At 42.1% G+C, this 13,500-nt stretch overlaps 1 protein-coding gene across 10 annotated transcripts in view; it reads right to left on the reverse strand.

Moving 5' to 3' along the window:
- Window positions 1-1,102: 1,102 nt before the first annotated feature.
- CHD3 (chromodomain helicase DNA binding protein 3) overlaps window positions 1,103-13,500 on the reverse strand; it is a 1,503,198-nt gene continuing 1,490,800 nt past the window's right edge. For 9 of the 10 annotated variants that reach the window (XM_069218663.1, XM_069218665.1, XM_069218664.1 and 6 more), the window contains one exon: window positions 1,103-3,808. In XM_069218663.1, the coding sequence (XP_069074764.1) occupies window positions 3,708-3,808 (101 nt within the window). In that variant the 3' untranslated portion in view covers window positions 1,103-3,707. The remainder of the gene's footprint in view (window positions 3,809-13,500) is intronic. The other variant, XM_069218668.1, reaches the window with a different exon arrangement.

The raw sequence follows: 13,500 nt of genomic DNA on the forward strand, positions 1-13,500 counted from the left end.
AGCTGGAGAAATAAGGCACGGGCATATGCAGGCATAGGGAGTTCCATGAAGTTCTCGGGCCGGGGTTCGTGTTTGAGTTGAAGGAATTCTATTGTTAGCCTGCCCGCCCTGTTATGATGCAGGAAATCTTCATTGGTTTTCCCCCAATATCTCCTTTTGACAAGTTGCCTTGCGTTGTTAGGGATCAGTGTTTTGTCTTAGAGGTGATGCTGAAGCAAGCGTCGCATTTCCTTCTGTCCTGCTGGAGTACGAAGTTCCACGTACATGGTGAAGTTAACCAGCCTTATAATTACCTTTTCCAGCTTTTATACTCTGAATGCATCTTACTTATGTTGGCAATAGAACACTAAACTTGAACATGAGTCCCAACATTTAGGGGTGGAAAGGGTAATGAAGTGGTCTTGACAGGCTAGTGCAATTTTTTCACCCAGTGTCATCACTCCTGGCAGGCGTGACACAGTTCTTTTACAGCAAGTACACGTTTTTCTAGGGGCCTCAATATGCTGGTGGGTTCTCCCAAAGAAAGAATCTGCAGAAGTAGCCGTATCCTTTAGAACTAATGGTTATGACAAAGAAAAAAGCTGGTCTGTGATCAGACCTGGGTGAAATTCTAATTAGGCTGGCCAAATTCCCACCTATTAAAGGACACAAAATTCCTCCAAATTCCAAAATTACATGATTTAGCACAACGTTTTTTCGGAGAGTGCGTACCTTGAGTAAAAAGGTCTAGCGAGATACAAGTAGAACAGTATTTTGCACAGAAAATATTTATCCGAGATTTCTCTGTCTGCTCAAACCAGTTTCCAGACAATATCTTGCAAGACTACTTTTATGGAAGGCGAGTGTTCACTTAAAAAAAGTAATGCAACATACCGGCCAACCACTTTTTTGGTGTGAAGGCAACATTTTGTGAAATTTCAATAGAATTTCACAAAAATTTGTGTGAAATTTTTCCTAATTGCGCACGCCCCTTATGATACTGTCAATGTGTAAATGAAACCCGAAATTCCAGATTTTGAGAATCATATTAAGTAGTCATATCTGCTGTACCTTCATAGACATCCGAAGAAACAAAAGCAAAGAAAAGACAAACACATACAGATTATATGGCCGCCATGGTTTCTTATTTTATTCAGTCGCAGAACATTCCCTTATCAGATTTTTATTTCTTTTTTTAATTTTTAGGTAACCAAATAAAAAAAGAATAAAAATAAAGTCAAGGAAGAAATGCAAAAAGAAGTACTGAAAATGTTCAACTAAAAGTATAATTTATATGTACAACACAAAAAGAGTGCGAGATTTAGGAATACATTTTTGTAGGAAGTCCATGTCTTCCATTACAGTTTCATAAGTGCTTGACATAGTTCTGAAAAACTGTGCTGCACATCTGTTCAGACGCCTGGGCCTCCTGGTGCACCATGTTCGGTCGTATGAAGCGTGATGGCCAAGCACTCAACTTGATGGAAGTTTTTATAGAAAATCTCCAAATCTACTTGGTCTTCAACGACAATCAAGCAACTGCTTTTTTTTGGAAAAAAAATAGTTTTGTCAGAATACTGATCTGTCCACTTATCAGGCCAAAAAGATGGGACAAGGGAGTTAATGGTAGGTTGCGCTGAAACCAGCTCTGTCTTCGGCGATACATGATAGCATAGTCTATGATATAAAGTCTTTCTGCATCAATAATAATGATCAGGAAAATACACTTGTTTCTGGTCACATATTTGTTTATCATGGAATTCATTATGACACTGTCAACTGCTAATGATGATAAACAAAGTTCTTTTTCCTCGAGCCAACAAGAAACAATGCCCACAAGAGATAAAGGCACATTTCTTAGGCATAAATATTTTGATGTGAGCCACTCAGATAAATATATGCATTTGTTACCAGAAGCTAAAACGGTCATGCAGTGTGATTTGTACAAAAATGAGGGAAACAAGGCTGAAAAGGAACATTTTGATTTTAGCCAAGAAATCTCGGGAAATGAGGGTTGTTTATGGATTCTGAGAGGATACCCATTACAGAGAACTAGATATACAGCTAAGTAAGCTTTCCTTCACGGTTATGGGATTCTCACTGATATCCAGATAAAGCAGAAGAGAGTAGAAAGAGAAATTACACTCAACCCCAGGGAAAGGTTCCAAGGACTACAGTGTTATATCGTTACTGAGCAAATAAACTGTGCAAAGAAGCCTGATGTACCACAGTATTTGTCTGGGAGTCGGAGTCCATGCAGTAATATTACTGAATATGTGCTTTGCCAATATCTGAATATCTGGTATTGGCACAGTCCGCATCAGAGCAGCAGCAGCTATGCCACAAGCTGAAAGAGCCTTAAATGTACCATGAAGGGATGCGTTAGTCTTCTGGTAGCAAGTAACTACACTGGAAACTATCCATCTACTTAGGGTTTATTTTAAAAAGCCACTCCTGTGTGGACTCCACCATCATTTAGAGATAGCTTCAGTAGTATCCAAGTAGTGTGACAGAGCCCTTTTCACATATGGTTTATGAAGTGATCTGTTTGCTGGGAATGAATAATTCCCAGAAGAACGTTGGAACCAAGGTCATTTGAGCTACATGAAACTCTGAAAATTATTTGGGCAAGAAGGAAGGATGATTTCATTTTTAAAGAAACTTTGTTATGTTGATAAACCAGATATGGTCCCTCCTAACAAAGTTTGAAGCTTACTAACCTTGCAGGCCAACATTATAGCCACAAGAAAAGCCACTTTCCATGAAATGCGTTGCAGGCCTTCCTTGTGCATGGGTTGAAAAGAGGGATCTATGAATTTGGAAAGGACAATAGTAAGTGCACCAGGACAGGAGGGTCTCCTGATAAGGTGAACATCTTTGCTCAGTGCCTCAACACAGTACTCACTGGGATAGTGAAAAACAAACTGTAAAAGCATTACGAGCAGCCAACAGAACTGATACCCACTTCATCTTTAAAGACCAATGGAAAAAACAAATTGTGAATGGCTTGCAAGTACCAAGCATGGCAGTTCTTTTTTAATCTCCAATAAGACCGGTGGTTCCACCATGGTGGCCCATGCATATGGAACACAATCTCACATGAGGCCAGACACCAATCTTGAACTTCACAGGAGCAGAAGGTGGAGTGAGCGTCAAAATTCTGCTTGACCAAGACCAAATGGTTGTATCAAGTTCTCTTCATGTTTCAGAAGCTCTTTATGTCCAACTGCAAAACCAGGTACTCAAGCCTTAAACCTTCTGAAAATGTAACTAGTTTTCCATCAGTCAGGTAGTTTCTGGCGTAGGACAGTCTAATAACATTTTGTCTGAATAATAAGCAAGACAGAATGGAAAGCATTATGAAAAAATAATTTCAGAGGCAGGGGTCAGCTTGTTTTAGATCTTCTTTTCCTTTCATATATGGAGCATGTTTTAAACTCAACACTGTTTAGTTTGGTCAGTGCTATAGTTTACTGGTCTAAATCCTTGTCCAGAATGCTGCTGTCTTGGCAGGCCATGTTGCTTGCTTGCTGTCACAGAAACATCACATCTACTGGCCAACAGTTCTTGCACAGCTGAGAGATGGACGAAAGCTGAGAACGAGCCAGTGAGGATTGTTGACAAGGGCCTGTTTACCCTGCTTGAGGCCCCAGTTTTTAAGGCCATGGAAGGGAAACTTTGCAAAAGGTATCACAGAGCACAATCTTGTAATGTAAGAGATGTACTGTTCAATCATCTATGCAAATTACTTCTCCACTTTTCCCTTCCTTCTTCTCCGGACCTTCAGTGTCTTTCTCCTTTTTCACCATCACAGGAGGACCATTGGATGCTGGAAGAAAGTAAATAGAAAAGAGAATATGTAGGGGGTGACATAGACAGACAGGAGAAATGTCATGCTTTGGCCACTGGCGACGGTCGACAGACATGTCATTTCCACACAATGAGCTGAACACTATACTCCTAGCTCTTTGTATCTAAACAGCTAGGCCAGGTGCAAGGTTGACATTGGTATAAGTCAGCTATAGGACCTTGATGCGGGAAGTGAAGGGGCACCAACTTCAAAGCATATACACATGATTACATGATTGAGAGACGGAAGGGTGCCTAAAGCCAGAGGCAGTGGTAAAGATCAGAAAGGTTTGTGGCATCTCTATATTTCAGAGGCTGATTCTAATGACGCTAACATGGATGTAAATCTCAAAGTGCAGTGAGGTCAGAAACTGTCGAGCTTGTAGCACATGAAAAGTTTTCAACGGCACTACAGAAAGCACTTTCACTTTGGAAACCTGATAAATGAGAGCCGCTGACCAGAAACCGAATGGCTAAATCACTGCTAACGTTTTACCGTTTATGTAAAATCGGCCCTTGGTGTTCAGAACCCTTCTTGTTGGCAGGCTATACTCTCCTTGCTCTGCTACCTGGCATCACTCTTATCAGGCTCAATATTCTGCAACTGTCACAATTTTCTGGAATTGTCAATCATGTTTCATATGTTCTCCAACCTCACTCGCCTCCCACCTGTGGCTCCTCAAAAAAACATCTCTGTAGATTGCAGCAAGTGACCTAGGATAGACCTTGGATTGTGAAAGGTTGACGGTAAGGGCACTTGGATTGTCATAAGGCGTGCATACTGTGTTAAAGTGCAGGCAGAATCAAAAGATAGTTTAATCCCTTCTCAAGCACTATAGTATTTTCCTCTCTTAATTCCATTCATTAAAAAAGCACAGGATATAAATATTCCTGCTAATTGCAGACATGCTGTTACAGCACTTTTAACTTCACATGGGCTACCTGTAGGGGTGCAGATCTTACCTTGGTGATTAAGGATCACAAAGGTTATAAAACTGAAGTATTTTACTCATGTGTCACTTTTCCTGCAGTCAATGCTAACATACAAACATTTCGCACATACACTGAAGCTGCCATACCAGGCCAATACAGAGCTTATTATGATTTAGAAATAGCATTAACATATTTTATAACATCAGAATAGGTTCCAAGGCGCCCTTCCACATGTATTACCAAATACTAGCCTGGGTCCCCTAAGCAATGATGGGGCAACATGGCCAGTCTTAGCCAGCTACACACCTAATCCAAACTTAGCAGAGCTAAAGACGGGTGAGTTACGAACTCTGTACACAGGTCTAGTTAGAATATATAGAAGTTTAACATCGTTTGCTATGCGTACAATAACAACTGCTCCAGCAAAGACTGGTAAAGCTGTCCAGCCACAGTTAACTGTGTTTGTGTTTAGTCCGGTTACAATAAACACAATTATGGGTAAAATACCCACCAGACAGGAGGAGATTCCGTTCTGGATTGCACAAAAAAACAAACCAGCTTGAAGCAGTGTTTCTGCATACAGGACACCAGGACAACCACAGAATTTTCACCATGTGCTTACCACTTAGAATAGTTCCCCCATTGATGACTGCGCCACTTGGGGTGGAGTCTTTGCTGCAGTATATACCATAACAAATGGTAGAACATCACTTGCTGTTCTGTCCAAAGCACTAACACAAATTCAAAACGAATATGGGACAGTCCCTGCCCTGGATTTGGGGATAAAATTGGCAAATTTGCTACTGTCTTTTCAATTATATTAATATTAAAGGGGAAGCAGCAGCACTGGCAATACACCAACGCCTCACGAAGATCATGCTTGTAGACCAGGAGTGCAAACTACCAAAAAACATAGCTGACAGCTATACCTGGTCGAGATAATTTGGCAGCCAGACCAAATAAGCCACAGCTTAAAGGTAGTTCTGAATAGGACAACACCAAACAAGCACCTGCATTTTCCCCCCAAAAAAACCTGTAATAAACAGAAAAATCCGGAAAAAGTAAAATCACATGGTGGATCTCCGCAGCCGGAGTCATCTAATAAACATTATAACCTACATAACCATAATACAATCCAACAGCCTGATAGGTATCAGTACACTGATACATTTTCTTCTCATTCCTTTCAGGACTCATCTCATAAACGATCAGAGAGAGGGAGGCGATCAGAGCGCAGACAAGAAAAGTATGTGCAACCAAAATAGGAGTCAATGCTCATCTGACATCACCTTAAAAAAGGAAGAGAAACTTCCACAACAAAAACCCCAATTAAAAAAGAAGAAAGTGGTAGGTATTTCAGCTAAATATGCCACACATATTGAGAACTCTCCTTCAGAACAAGACGTCGGCAGTGACACTGCTAGACAGTGTGGCAGAGGTCACAATAGTTTGCTAGCATCTTTAAGAGTTTCTGGATGCGAAAGCAACTAATGACTTTATTGAAGTGGAAACCCAAGATCAGAGCCAGCCCTCATGACAGATTGTATAAATTAAATATACAAACTGAAGTGACAACGTGTGCACTATTAAAGTAATATTCTGAGGAAGTTTAACACTTAGCTACAACATTCTCTTGGCTGAGATTGATTGGCCTACAGAGTTTGTTAGGAATGTTCCACAAGGAGAAGATGTAATACTATCATCTTTTCCGTTTTTCTCCCTGAAGAGGTTAAACAAGCGTATGCAGCAGAATGGGCTCTTCAAAAAGCCGCAGTATTGTACTGCAATCATGGCAGCTGGGATAAGGATTAGCCTTATCACATTATACCCATTAGATGTAGCCCTTCAATGCAACCACAATACCCAATAAAACATGAAGCAAAAGTTCCTGTGAGAGAAATTCTCTCAACACTAGAGTACCAGGCAGTGAATGAACCATTTGTATTTCCTATGATTAACTCTTTATTCTTGGTAGCTGAACCAGATCATTTCTACTGCATTGTATTAGATTACAGACATTTAAATAGCTATGCATACACATTTGCAACTCAAAACTCACGCAGTACAGCTTTAATGAACAATAATCTCAGTAAAAAATATAAAACAACCTTGGATAGTTCCAATGGTTTTTGATGTTGAAATATAGTACCTGAAAGTGGAGATATAACAGTGCTAGGCTCAGAACACTGATTTTGTAAATTCACTCACTTCTATAAGAATAGTCCTGGACTGTTTGCTGCCAGAGTAACGTCTAGTTTACATGATATTGACCCAGAAGCACTGTCCTATGTTGATTACATATATCTCACAGATGATGACTTAAAACCACACTTAGCTACAGTAGATCGCATTGTCTTGGGATTTGCTGAGCATAGGTAAAAGCTTAATTAAAAAAACAAATATTGCTTTTCCTAGTGTCATGATTTTAGGATATGAATTATCAAATGAAGGCAAAGCCTTGCACCACATTTCCTACAGAAATGTGCTCTCTTACAACCTTCAAACACCATTAAAAAAATTACAATCATTGTTATGTTTTCTCAACTTTGGTAGAACATACATACCAGATTATGACCAATGCATAAAACTATTTTACAATTTAATTTGCTCAGATTTCTCCAGTACACACTGGACATAGGAACATACACACATTCTTAGCTCACTACAAACTGACATGCTTTGCATCTACACACTTACACAAATGTCAATAAAACAAACATGGTGATCCATATATTTGTGAGAAAAGCCAGTGGATCACACCAATGCTAGTGCCCACCACGTGCCCCAAGCAGTCATCAGTATCCAGGTCAACCCTAATGACATGCTGTGCTGCATACAAAGAGGCCCTAAACGTCTAAAGCACCACTAAGATCTCATAAGCCATGCAAAAAATATGGTGAAAAATATGGATTGCTAACACATATAATGGACTGCAAAACTTCATGTTGCTAAACGAGATGAAAAATATAGCAAAGAATATGGATTGCTAGAACATATCATGGACTGCAAACCTTTATGTTCTTAAACTCATCATTTTCAGCTATACGAAGACAGAAAATTTGCTCTGCTAGCACATTTGTGAACTGTACAATTCTATGCACATATAGTGGACTGCAAGACCCAATGCTGGAAGACTGAGTACCATTTTTTATTTAAAAAGTTAAACTGTATTTAAGGACTATTCATTGGTAACCGCAGTTGCAAAATGCCAAGTTGTGCATTGTGAATATCAACACTGAACCTAAAATGACATGTTGAACCATTGTTTCAAGAAATTAATAACTAAAATATTAGTACTTACATTTTTTTCTGAATATTGTTTTTCCGTTTTGGTTAGTTTGGTGAGTCACTATTGAATCTGATTTTGTGCTAGTTGCTTTTATTGTATGATTCTAGTATGAATGTAGGTGTGGTATGTGTGTTATTGTGATTGAGTAGTTTTTATTTGGGACAAGCAGTAGTTTTCTTGATTGTCTAAATTTATATATTCATCTTGATTTATATCATACACAGTTGTTTTTAATTCTGGCTTCAAGAAGAAAACAAGTTACTTACCTGTAACTACAGTTATCCAGTATTGGTATCTTTCATGAATTAACTTGCTTGAATCATCCCCGTCGTCGAAGGGGGAGGCCCACGGTACATGAAAAGAAATAATCAACAAACAATTTATTTTCCCCTATAGGCTATAATGGTAACCTAAATCACTCATATAGCATATCTAAGTCCTTTTGTGGCAAGAACCCAAACCTGCCAGGCATCAGCACCCTCTAGAACACTCTCCAGAGTGGCTCTTTCCCTCAGATTTTCTAGCACAAGAGTGAAGACCCTGACCTGAGAAGGAAATGCGAGCATCTAAGGGGAGGAGGGTGGGTTGCATGTGAATTTATGAAGATACCAATACTGGATAACTGTAGTTACAGATAAGTGACTTGTATCCAGTATTGGATCTTTCATAAATTCAAATGCTTGATTCTGAATAGTCAGCAGTACTCTTTAATAAACATCATGCCCTCCGTGGATGGTGGGTGCGAGCATTGAAATCTTCTAAAACATATTACCAAATAACATGCTCATAAAAATTGTATTATGAGTATAAACAAATACACATATATATGTAACAAAATCGGAAACGTTATTGCATTGCAAGTATATATATATACTGTTGCATACAGAATTGTCTCTACATAATAAAGGAAAGATCTCACCTTAGTGAAAGAGATGACCTAAGACAGCCTGTCCAACTAGAGAGTCAGTTCTTTGTGACGACTCCAAACAGTAGTGCGTAAAGGAGTTGGTAGTCTTCCACGTCGCAGCCTGACATATTATATCCAGAGCAGAGCCGATGTGGAGACTGCTCTTGTGGAGTGCGCTCTCGGGCGCTTAGTCAACACTTTTCCTGCTTTTGTGTGGCAAAACTGAATTGTAGATGCAATCCACCGGGCTATGGTGGCCTTAGTGACCCCTGCCCCTTGCCATCTATGAGCATAAGATACCAACAGCTGATCTGTCTTCCTAAGCTGCTTGGTACTTTGAAGGTAAAATTTGAGGCATCTCTTGATGTCCAAGGAATGCAGAGTCTTTCTGCGATTGTTGACGGATTTGGGAAAAAGGTTCTTAGTATTACTGGCTCATTCAGGTGAAATGATGAGGGCACTTTAGGAATGTACCTGGGGTTAGTCCTGAGCATGACAAAGTCATCTGAAAAAAAACTGAAAAGGTTCCTTAATAGTAAAGGCCTATATATCGCTGACTTTCCTGGTGGAAGTAAGAGCAAGCAGAGTTGCCACTTTCCATGTGTTGTATTTGAGTTCCGCTCTGTGAATGGGTTTGAACTGAGCTTTCATTAGCTGGGACAGGACTACATTGAGATGCAACTCTTGCGGAGGTGGACGCACCGGAGGAAACATGCGGAAGAAGCCTTTCATGAACTGTTTAATAATCCTGATTAACCAAGTGAGGGCATATCAGTAGAGCGTCTATAGGAGGCTATAGCTGCCAAATGTATCTTAACTGATGCATGGCATAGCCCAGACTTTGAGAGGGTGAGAAGATATGAGAGAATTTGATCCAGCTTAATCTGTAAAGGATGGAAGTTGTTCTGCGAGCACCAGACACAAAATCTCTAACATTTGAGCTTGTACTGTCCGCTCGTGCCATAGATAAAATCTGTCTGCATTTTTGGTCCATGTTCATACCCTGGAACTCACGGAACTCAGGAGTCAAGCGTGCAATTGCAGAGATGTTGGATCCGGATGAAGAATTTGACCCTGAGTCTTTGTGAGAAGGTCGTGGTTGCAGGGAAGGTGCATGGGATTGGCCACGGACAGGAGTAGGAGTTCCATGTACCAATACTGCCTGGGCCACCTGGGCGCTATGAGTATGATCCTGCAGCCCTCCGACTTCATCTTTCTCAGGAGTCTGGGGATCAATGGGATGGGGTGAAAAGCGTACGCAAAGATCCCGGACCATTTCATCGAAAGAGCATTTCCCCACAACCCCGGGAGTGGGTATCAACTGGCGTAGAATTGGCATTTGGCGTTCTGATTGGTGGCAACCAAATCTAGGGTCGGTCATCCCCAGCATTGGAAGACGCTGTCCAGTACCTTCTGGTTGAGTTCCCACTCGTGGCAGTTTTCATCCGTCCTGTTGAGAGAGTCCACCAGGACGTTGTTGACGCCTAGCAGGTGCTCCACCCTGAGGCAAATGTGCAGCGTGAGCCAGTCCCAAAGAGATTGAGCTTCCCTTGAGAGGGAGAGGGATCTTGTTCCTCCCTGCTTGTGGATATTGAACATGCTTGTTTTGTTGTCTGTCCGGACCAACACTGATGACCCTGCAATGTGTGGAAGGAACGCCTTGAGCGTGAGATGGATTGCCTTTAATTCTAACATATTTATGTGCATTCCTTTCTGCGCATCTGACCATCTTCCCTTGAGAGAGATGGTTGACCTGAGACCACCATCGCAAAGCCTCCAGCATTCTTGGTGTAACACTTATCGAATCCTATAGGATCCTTGCAACTGGGTCCATTGGAGCTGTAACTCCCCCTGCAAAAGTCTCATTCTCAACCTTGCTAGATGAACGAGGACGGTGGCTGAGGAAATCATACCTAGGAGCGACTTGAACAGTCGTACTGAAACTGACCTTTTTCTGGAAATACTGACAGCCAAGTTGGTTAGTTTCTGCTGCCGTGCCGGAGTGAAGTATGCCTTGTTTTTAATGGTGTTGAGTTCTGCACCCAAGAAGACTATCCTGCGTGTAGGAAGGATGACTGACTTCTGGAAATTTACTGCTAGTCTCAAACTGTGAAATAATTCTAGGCAGGCTTGTGTGGCTTTGGACGCTAGTGGTAATGAAGGAGCTTTTATCAGCCAGTCATCCAGGTATGGAAACACCTGAAAACCCCTTTTGCAGAAAAAACCTGCAACTGGGGCAAGACATTTTGGGAAAATTCGTGGAGCTGACTTCAGACCGAATTGGAGAACTTTGAATTAATAATGGGCACCGGCCACTGTAAAGCAGAGATATTTGCGATGTTTTTGATGTATTGGTATGGGGAAATAAGCATCCTGGAGATCCATTGTTGTCAAAGTCTCCAGGATTCAAAAGGTGTAGGATATCTGACAGCGTGATCATCCGAAAGGATTGCTTCTGAAGGAACTTGTTCAGCTTCCTGAGATCTAGGATCGGTCTCCATTCCCCTGACTTCTTTATTAGAAAGAACCGGAAATAGAACCCAAGTCCTCTTTGCTGAACCGGAACCTCCTCTATCGCTCCCTTGGCGAGCATCAGGAACACCTCCTGCTGAAGCAAGCTAAGATAGAGCGGTTTGGATCTTCCTGGCGGATGGTGCGGTGGTTTTTGCATAAATTCAGCATATGACCTTGTGCCACTATATCCAGCACCCATTTGTCTGATGAATGCTTTTCCAATTCTGGAGGTAATTGGAGATGTTCTCTCCCACTTGGTGGTTCTGTAAATAGTGGGGAAAGGTGGCCGGTGCCTGATAATGATCATTGTTTTCTAGGTTGAACCCAGGTTTGGGAACTCTGTTTTCTCCTTCCTCCCTGTCTGGCGTATGAGACAGTGGATGGTTGTCTATACTGCTGCTGATAGGTCGGTCTATATTGAGGCTGTTGATACTGTCTGTGGTAGGAACCTCAAAATGTGGTAAATCCCCTTCCTCTTGCACCCTGAAAGGGCTGCTTCCGGTACTGCAAAGTACCTAGGGACCGAGCAGTATCTGTGTCAGCCTTGATGGCCTGCAATGCGTTGTCTACAAGCTTGCCGAAGAAAGATTCTCCGATCGTACGGCATGTCAAGAATTCTGGACTGCACCTCCGGTCTAAAAGAGGTGGCTTTTAGCCAACCCTGGCGGCGTAATACCACAGCTCCCGCCAATTGCCGAAAGCCGGTAGAGGCTATATCTAGGGCGCAGTCAATTATCTCTTCAGACGTACGCTCTCCTTCTTGGAAGATCTCCTGTGCCTCTGCTTGTTTGCTTTCCAGGATGAGGTCCATGAAAGCTTGCATATCCGACCACATTTGTCGATCATATCATCCCAAAATCGCTAGGGAATTTGCTGCCCGAACAGCTATGGCTGACATGGACGAGAATCTCTTGCCCACGTTATCTAATCTCCTTCCTTCTCTATCCGGAGGAGTAGATATAGGCGCTAACGGGTTCTTGGAACACCTTTGAGCCGCTTGAGAGATGACCGAGTCTTGTTTCGGATGGCCAGTCAAACATGCCGGAGAGTCCTGAGTTGCCTTTATATTTCTTGTCAAGTTTCTGTGGCACTGGTGGAACTGTTACCGTATTATGCATGATCTTGATCCCCTCGCTCCATATGAAGTCAATGATAGGGATGGCCCTCACAGACTTCCTTGCTTGTTCTTTAAAGTCATGGAGGAAGCATTCAGACTGCGAGAGCGATGTTGGCAAGTGGAAACGTGTGGCCGCCCTATCCATTAAATTGTGAAAACCACCTATATCCTCCAGTGGAGAATCTGAAGGGCGAGGAGGTGGTGGAGAAGGAGTAGGGGCTAACTAGTCATCCCATTCCTCACTAGGATGCTGTGTTGTTGATATTTCGCCGCCTTCTTCCTCTTCTCCGATGTCGAAACGTCATCTCCAGGGGGAATGACTAACACAGAATGCGGAGTCATCCTAGGAGTAGCTGGAGGTGGAGGTACGCTCCTTGGCATAACAGGAGAAGTTGGAGGTGGCGGTTGTTCCTCTGCTGTAGCTGGGAACCTCCTTCTATAATTCTGCAACATTGACTTCAAGTCCTGGATCAAGGAGGCAGGCATCTGGACAGTGTTTCTTGGTTGAGGCGGAGATTGATAATAGTGCACCTGATGAGAGTAATAAGGCTGATATTGATCATATTCATCATCATCATCCTCTTCCTGGTATTTGACATGCAACTGGGATGGGCTGTGCGCATCCCCAAATGGACCCTCATCTGACTCTTCCCAGTCCAGCAGGTGACTAGGTAGCAAAGTTGACACCTTACTTGGTGAAGTATCCCTAGGATAGATCGTCGATCTGGACATTGCTGTGATTTTAACTGTGGCTCGAAGATCAGGAGACCCAGAAGAAGTAGGAATAACGTCCATTTGACTCACAGCCACCAATGGCATAGTCTATGGTGTCGACGAAGATGGTCCCGTCGACGGCACTGCTTTAGTGGATGATCTTTCCCTCAACTATGGTCTCGTCGACGGTGGTGTCGA

The sequence above is a fragment of the Pleurodeles waltl genome, chromosome 12 (assembly GCF_031143425.1).
Source record: "Pleurodeles waltl isolate 20211129_DDA chromosome 12, aPleWal1.hap1.20221129, whole genome shotgun sequence".
NCBI lineage: Eukaryota > Metazoa > Chordata > Amphibia > Caudata > Salamandridae > Pleurodeles > Pleurodeles waltl.